General features: G+C 35.8%; 1 protein-coding gene across 7 annotated transcripts; it reads right to left on the reverse strand.

Moving 5' to 3' along the window:
* Positions 1-210: 210 nt before the first annotated feature.
* LOC132172452 (uncharacterized) lies at positions 211-4,474 on the reverse strand. Of its 7 annotated transcripts, none has more exons than XR_009439145.1 (5): positions 4,289-4,474; positions 2,356-3,504; positions 1,164-2,261; positions 905-1,076; positions 211-643 (listed from the first exon to the last, which is right to left on the reverse strand). XR_009439145.1 is itself a non-coding variant. In XM_059583959.1 (4 exons), exons 2-4 carry the CDS (start codon positions 3,361-3,363, stop codon positions 1,038-1,040), a joined length of 2,145 nt encoding a protein of 714 aa, XP_059439942.1. In that variant the 5' UTR covers positions 3,364-3,504; positions 4,289-4,474; the 3' UTR covers positions 211-1,037. The 7 variants fall into 7 exon arrangements, 1 of the variants encoding a protein (XP_059439942.1); XR_009439144.1 differs by having other exon boundaries at positions 211-727; XR_009439141.1 differs by having other exon boundaries at positions 896-1,076.
* Positions 4,475-6,854: the final 2,380 nt, after the last annotated feature.

Genomic DNA, 6,854 nt, shown 5'->3' on the forward strand with positions numbered 1-6,854 from the left:
GTTGTAGTGCTTAGGGTATAGATGGGATATTGGTTTAATTCTTTGTGGAGGTTTTGCTTCATAAACTTATCTGACTTCATGCCTCGGATCCAAAAATAAAACTGAAAATTACAACTCTGCAGTCTGCAGTCTACAACAATTTTTGTCCAGCATTATCTTACCAAAGCATAAGCAATATAAGATAGATAACCAAATCACAAAGATCAAACATGAAAGCCATAAATGATGGATCTGCTAATGTTCATTGCCTTTAATTGTAAGAATACTTTTTGATTGCATTTCCATACATGTAGCCCATACCAATTGATGATAAGTTGACAACATATTCCACAAGTGAAGTTTCTAAGTAAAACTATGAAAGATGAACAAACCAAGTTAAATTCATTGCTGAAGGGCAAAGACAATAAGAATGAGAGACGGTTAAGAAGAGCAGTAACTCTTGAGTAACCATAATAAAGGAAAAGTACAAAGAAAAGTGGCTAATGATTAGCAGTTGAACTACTCGACTAGCCATTTAAGCATTTAGAATCTGTTTAAAAATCTAAAAACACATGGAACCCAGAGATGATGTGAAATTCTGCTATGACAGAGTATCCAAGTAACCATGGAAACTATCTCATATCTCCAGAGATGATGTGAAATTCTGCAATGACAGAGTATCCAAGTTATCAAGTAACCAAGGAAGCCATATCTCCATTTATTAGCCAAACAAAAAGTCCACCAACTCCTATAAAATACAACACCACAGAAAAATGAAGACGGTAGAAAAGGTTATGGGGGCATTACAAGTAATTATATTTATGACCTGGTTTGACTATTCACCAAATAAAAAAAAAACTGGTGAAAAAAACTTACACAAGAATTACAAGAATTGAGCAAGCCAAACTCCTCTTACCAAACATACCAGGAGAAGCAATGGTGTAGGAAAACCTCCAGGTGAAATGATGGGATGGAAGATATATACTATCTTAACTATTTCAAAATGTAACTTCCCAAACAAGCCAATGAGCCTATGGGCTTTTTAAGCACCTCTGAGCCTAAGTTTTGGATTGCTGAGAAACATGAGTAATTAATTCCTGTCAAGAATAAGAGAAAAAAAAAATTAGCATTCCCTTTCTCGTAGCAGTATACCTTACCATGAAGTTGAAGAGTGATGCCATTACCTCAGAATAACGAACATGATCGTGACGCAAATGAGAAGTTTTTACAATTGTTTCCCACTTGGTATTAGTGGAGGATGTCTTAGAATCATGCTTCTTAAGATGCTTATGAGTGCCAAGATTCGAATGAGAAAACAGGTTTCGCGAGGAAATGGAAGGCAGTGTACGCCAAAGCCAAGACTCAGAAGGAGACTTTGGTAAAGCAGGGGGAAGATTGGAGTTTACAGAACTAGAATCAGCATTTCCTGGATCATCAGCTTTATGGATCTGATCACTGTCGATATTTAGATTTCCTTCAGTAATTGGTTTTGAGCATTCCAAGGACCTAGATCTTTTATCAAGTCCTTGATCCTGTCCAGAGCCATCCATCATGACATCTTGGCCTTTCAGATGTGATATCTCGGACATAGAAGATAAATCAGCATCAACGGACACAAAGGATTCTAATACGTCCCCTTCCGTTGAAATATTTAGGCATTTTATATCTTGGAAAACAGATTCAGCATTGGTAGTTTCTTCAAACATTTTTCCCTCTAATGAGGTCTCTAAGTCCTCACCAGAAGAGTAAATCCATCCCTTGGTTTCCAAGGATCTTGAATTTGATAATGATATTTCTGCAGTATTTACAGTATCTACATACAATGTCTTCTCAACTGCAGGGCTCATTGAGCCTGACCCTTGTTTATTTTTGTTGGTGCCTTCAACATACAGATTGAACTTGTTGGTTTTGATATTCTCAACTTCTTTGGGAACACCAAGAAACCTGGCTCCACGAAAGGGAGACTGGGATGCTTTATTCCTGTAGGGAGATACTCCAGCACCCCCTGAACCCCTGTAGGGAGAAAATCTACCTGTTGTTTGCAGTTCTCCAGAACGAGTAAACCGACTGGATTCACCAGTCTGCTTTTTATCAACCTTCTGCAGTTCTCCGGAACGAGTAAACCGACTGGATTCACCGGTCTGCTTTTTATCAACCTTATGCAGTTCTCCAGAACGAGTAAACCGACTCGATTCACCAGTCTGCTTTTTATCAACCTTTTGCAGTTCAGCTGATCGAACTCCGTAGTCCGGTTTAGAATCATGAACAGCACCCCAGGCATGCTGAAAAGAGACAAGGCCGCAAGCAATCAATACGACTTTCATTAGTTATTGCAAGAAAATCCAATATAAAGCGAAGGAAAATGGAAATGTTCACCTTTCGGGTAGTTTGAGTGTGAGATCGACTATAAGCGGTTTTTCCTGGTCTTAAAGTGTCACGGGTCGAAGACGCAGAACCCTGTGTCCTAACTCCAATCCCTGGCACTGGACTTAAGAGGCACAAAGAATTCTTAAGGCGTAATGATGGGAATAACCCACAACCTTTAGCTGAATTATTGCCAGAATTGTCATGGTCATCCTCTTCATCTTCACTTTCTTCTTCGTCTTTATTTTGGCCATACAGTGGTATAATGTCAAGCTTGTTTTGATTTACTAAGGGCCTCCTATCTTCACTAACCACTCTTTTAACTTGTTTAGGTTGCTCAGGTGGCATATCTTGCTTCCTTGAAGCATATCGATGTGGCTCTAAAGCCATTGCCTTGGCTGCGGGTAAGAAGCGGCTCATCATAAAATCTCGAGTTTCTGGATCTGTAGAGAAGGTTCCAGAGGGCTTCCCATCAGGACCATCAGAGCCGCTCAGACCACTTGCACTATAATTCATGGAGAATGAATATGTAGGAGACAGTGTCTCAACTGCATCAGAGTAAACATCACTGCCGTCTTCCAAATCCGAGCTCCCTTTCTCATTTATCCCCTCTTTGGAGCACTCCAATTTGATCAAATTGTCATTTGAAGGATATGCTTCAATTTTGAAGCTAAACCTATTTGTATCTTTACATTCCTTTTCTGAAGGTTGTTTCAGAATATCCCAAAACCTTCCAGGAGGAAGCCTTGGAGTAGTAGAGGCCTCATCAGGAGGCTGGGGCTCAGGTCCCTGGCCATCCTTGGCTCTTCCCGGGATCTGCTCCCAGTGAAACGGAACCGCAACAGGTTCTGTCACTTGCTCCAAATCCAATTCTGACCTATAAAAAGGAAGTGCAAGTTGTCGGGTGGACGGATAATCCTCAATTATTTTCCTATTCCTTCTATCTTCAGATGGTATTGGCGAAGAGAATCGCCTCACAGACATAAGAGGTGCACTAAAATTCAGTTTTCTTTCCCCCATCTGAAATTACAACCAAGGGAATTCAATGCAGTCCCTCTCAATTCACAGTTCACCAATTGACAAAATTTCATAGACAGTGAAGAGATAACGTGGCAAAGATCATCATAAATCCCCCCAAATGCCACTTTTTTTCCACAAAATCTGAAATTACAAGAAATATATTATCACTTAAATATCCAATAGCAGATCATTAAATAACAACACTGAACACCAAGGGCACTTACCCCTCTCAGCTGTGACTAGGAATTAAACAAAAGGTTAAAAATAGAAAGAAAAAAAAAACATCTGTTGAAAGATAGCACAACAGAGAAAGATGAAGTTTTGAATATTACATTTCTCATAATTTGGGATATAATTGAAGAAATTAGAACCCAATTAAACTAAGCCCATAGAAAATCAAAGCTAATAGAAATAAAGAACTTTAAACATCATTTTCATCTCTTTTCTTTACTTCATCTCAGCATTAAAAAAAGAAGAAGAACAAACTGATTCCGAAACAAAACCATCAAATTGGCAACAAAACAGATGTTGACAGTTAATTCTAAACAACTAAACAGAACAAAAATCGATTAGATGACCTTACTCTTCACCTACCTTACCAAAGTGATATTTGCAAAAAAACAAAAAAAACTGCTGAACAACGAATACTAACCATTGAATTTCTTCATTAAGTACAATCTTAACCAAACACAAAACCTTAAATTAAGCGAAACACTAACTTTCTTGCCCAATAGTTAGCTCGTTTCAACACTTAAACGCTAAAAACAAAAACTGGGAACAACAATATCTGAATGTTCCAAGAGAAACCCAGAATTTCCCAGCAAACAAATCAACCAACTTTGAAAAAATTCAACTACTATCAAATCGGCAGTCACTGACTAGATATTAAAAATAATGATAAAAAAATTTTTTTTAAAAAAATTACCAGAGAAAATAGGACATGACTTGAAGGGTTGCTCTTCTTTGCTACTTGGGCACCTAAAATGATGCCGTGGAATTCGGGGAATGAGTGAAAACGAAGAAAAGCTAAGACAGAGAGAGAGAGAGAGAGAGAGAGAGAGAGAGAGAAAGAAGGAGAAGAGAGACAAAGCCTAGTGTTCTTTTTTGCTTTCTTCGAACATGCTCCCACAGACAGACAGAGAGAGAGAGTACAGTAACTGAGCCAAACTGACTAGAGGGGATATCCTTGGAGCCATAAGCCTTACGCTCTGTTCGTTGTCGCGTTTGAGTCACGCGCGATTATTCAAAATCAATAGATATTACTTTAGGAAAAAATGTAAAGTTAGTTTATTTTTACAATTAGCTTTATGTGGTGTTAAAATGAATTTAAAGGTTCTTAAGTTATGTTAAAAAATTTGGTTCATTGACTTAACAGATTTCGTTAGTATAACACTGACTTAAATAAGATACATGTCATAATTTTATTGGCTTTGACGTGTAATACTATCGAAATCTGCTACTTCAATAGACGAAATTTAACTGTAACGAGTAAATTATTTTTTTGAGTCATACCTCAAATGACACCATAGTTCATTTTGATACAACAATGAGAAAATTGTAAATCAGATAAACTACAAGAACTCATTTTACATTTTTCCCATACATTTATCAAAATAAGTAAGTTTTTCTAAATTCGACTAAATTAAAGAACTAATGAGCTCAAATTTAAGGATTGGGACCTTCTATAATTTTTTTTTAAAAAAAAAGTGTAGATTCTCAAAATATATAATTTATGTTGTTTGTAAGTACCGAAACACTCGGAAAACACCTCATATAAAAATGTGGCATGTTATCAAGGCAGCCATAAAGAATTTTCATTCCAAAAGGTTTTTTATTCACTTTTACAGAGACGCTATTTTTCCAAAAAAACTAAAAAACAATTTGTTTTTTTAACATATAGAGCAAAAACTTGATTAAAAAAAAAAACTCAATTTTTAACTGTAACACATTTTTAATACGCGGCATTGTCGGAGATCTTGATCCAAATTTAAAGATAACATAGGCAACTAAATAAATAAATAATTTTATCTTTAAAGACCCATATATTTTAAGTAAAGTATTAAGTATCCATATATTTTAGGACAAAAAGAAATATTAGATTTATCTAAATTAAGGAGGGACAAAGTTTTCCTCCAAACTGGGTTAGAGAAATTTTCTTCAATTTAATCTATAAAAATAACATGTGTCCCTTGAACATGTGAGATACATATAAGCTTTTAATAGCAGGAACAAAGTTAGAATAAATTTTATTAGAAACTCATGTGTATCTCACATGTTATTAAAAAAATGGACACATATCACTTTTATAGATTAAGGGTGCATTTGGGAGTGCGTTTTTTTAAAAATAATCTGGGATTTTAAACCAAATCTCAACTTTAGGGTGTTTGGGATTGCGATTTTAAAAACGCAAATTTTAAAATCACAAAAAAATCTGCGATTTTCATAAGCTGATTAGAGGGTGCTTATTTGAAAAAAGTGCGAATTTAAAACAAAATCACGATTTCTATTAAAAAGATATTTGTCGCAATAGTTACCTTTTTTAGAACGAGAATGAAAAAAAATACTAAGAATACCCACCTAAAATATATTAAAACCCTTCTTTTCTCTTTTTTTTTTTTTTTTTCTTGATCCTCTCTGTCTTGTTCATCCTTATTGATAATTTGGTCATGAAATTGCAATTATATGCTAATGTTATCAAAACACTCAATTGATAAAAAAAAGTATTTTTTTAGTATGTTTTTACCAAACGTCTGTGAGATTTTAAAAATACAACTTTTAAAAACGCAAATTTTAAAATCGCACTTATTGAAATCGCACTCCCAAACGAGCCCTAAATTAAAGAAAATTTATTCCACCCAGCTTAAAAAAAAAAAAAAAATTATGTTCAATGAAGAGATAGGGCGGTGTCCGTGACAGCCTTTAGCTGCAATTGGCTAAAAAAGAAAAGTAGAGGTGTGGTCAGAGGTCACGGACATACAGTTGAGAAAGAGATGCGGTTGTTAAATGCAACGGTTTGAGTTGAGCCGAATCGGGCGGATCGGACCGACATATTTTAAGTGATACACGACGTTGCTTTATCCACGCGACATTAATCAATGATTGTCAATGATTTTAAAACCAAACATTGGGATTCGGGATTCCCCTTTCAACGCAGGTTTCACGTAAAAAGCCAAAGGGAAAACCTCTTATGCGGTCGGGCTGCAAAAGTTGTCTTTTGCAGCAACCAATACAATGGGTACACATCAGATAGTTGCACATAATAAAACAGGATCAAAAACATTGAATATTTTTTTCTCTCCTCTCTTTTCTTCTCTGGTTCATTCATCTTCACCAAAAATATTTTTTCCTCTTCTTCTCTTTCTCTCCCACTTTCTCTTCTTCTCTCTTCTTCTTCTCTAGTTCATTCATCTTCACCGAAAATATTTTTTCCTCTTTCTCTCCCACCATTCACCCACCACATCCACTGAGTAGCAAAATCTGTCAGATTTCTT

This window comes from Corylus avellana, chromosome ca2 (assembly GCF_901000735.1).
Source record: "Corylus avellana chromosome ca2, CavTom2PMs-1.0".
Taxonomy (NCBI): domain Eukaryota; kingdom Viridiplantae; phylum Streptophyta; class Magnoliopsida; order Fagales; family Betulaceae; genus Corylus; species Corylus avellana.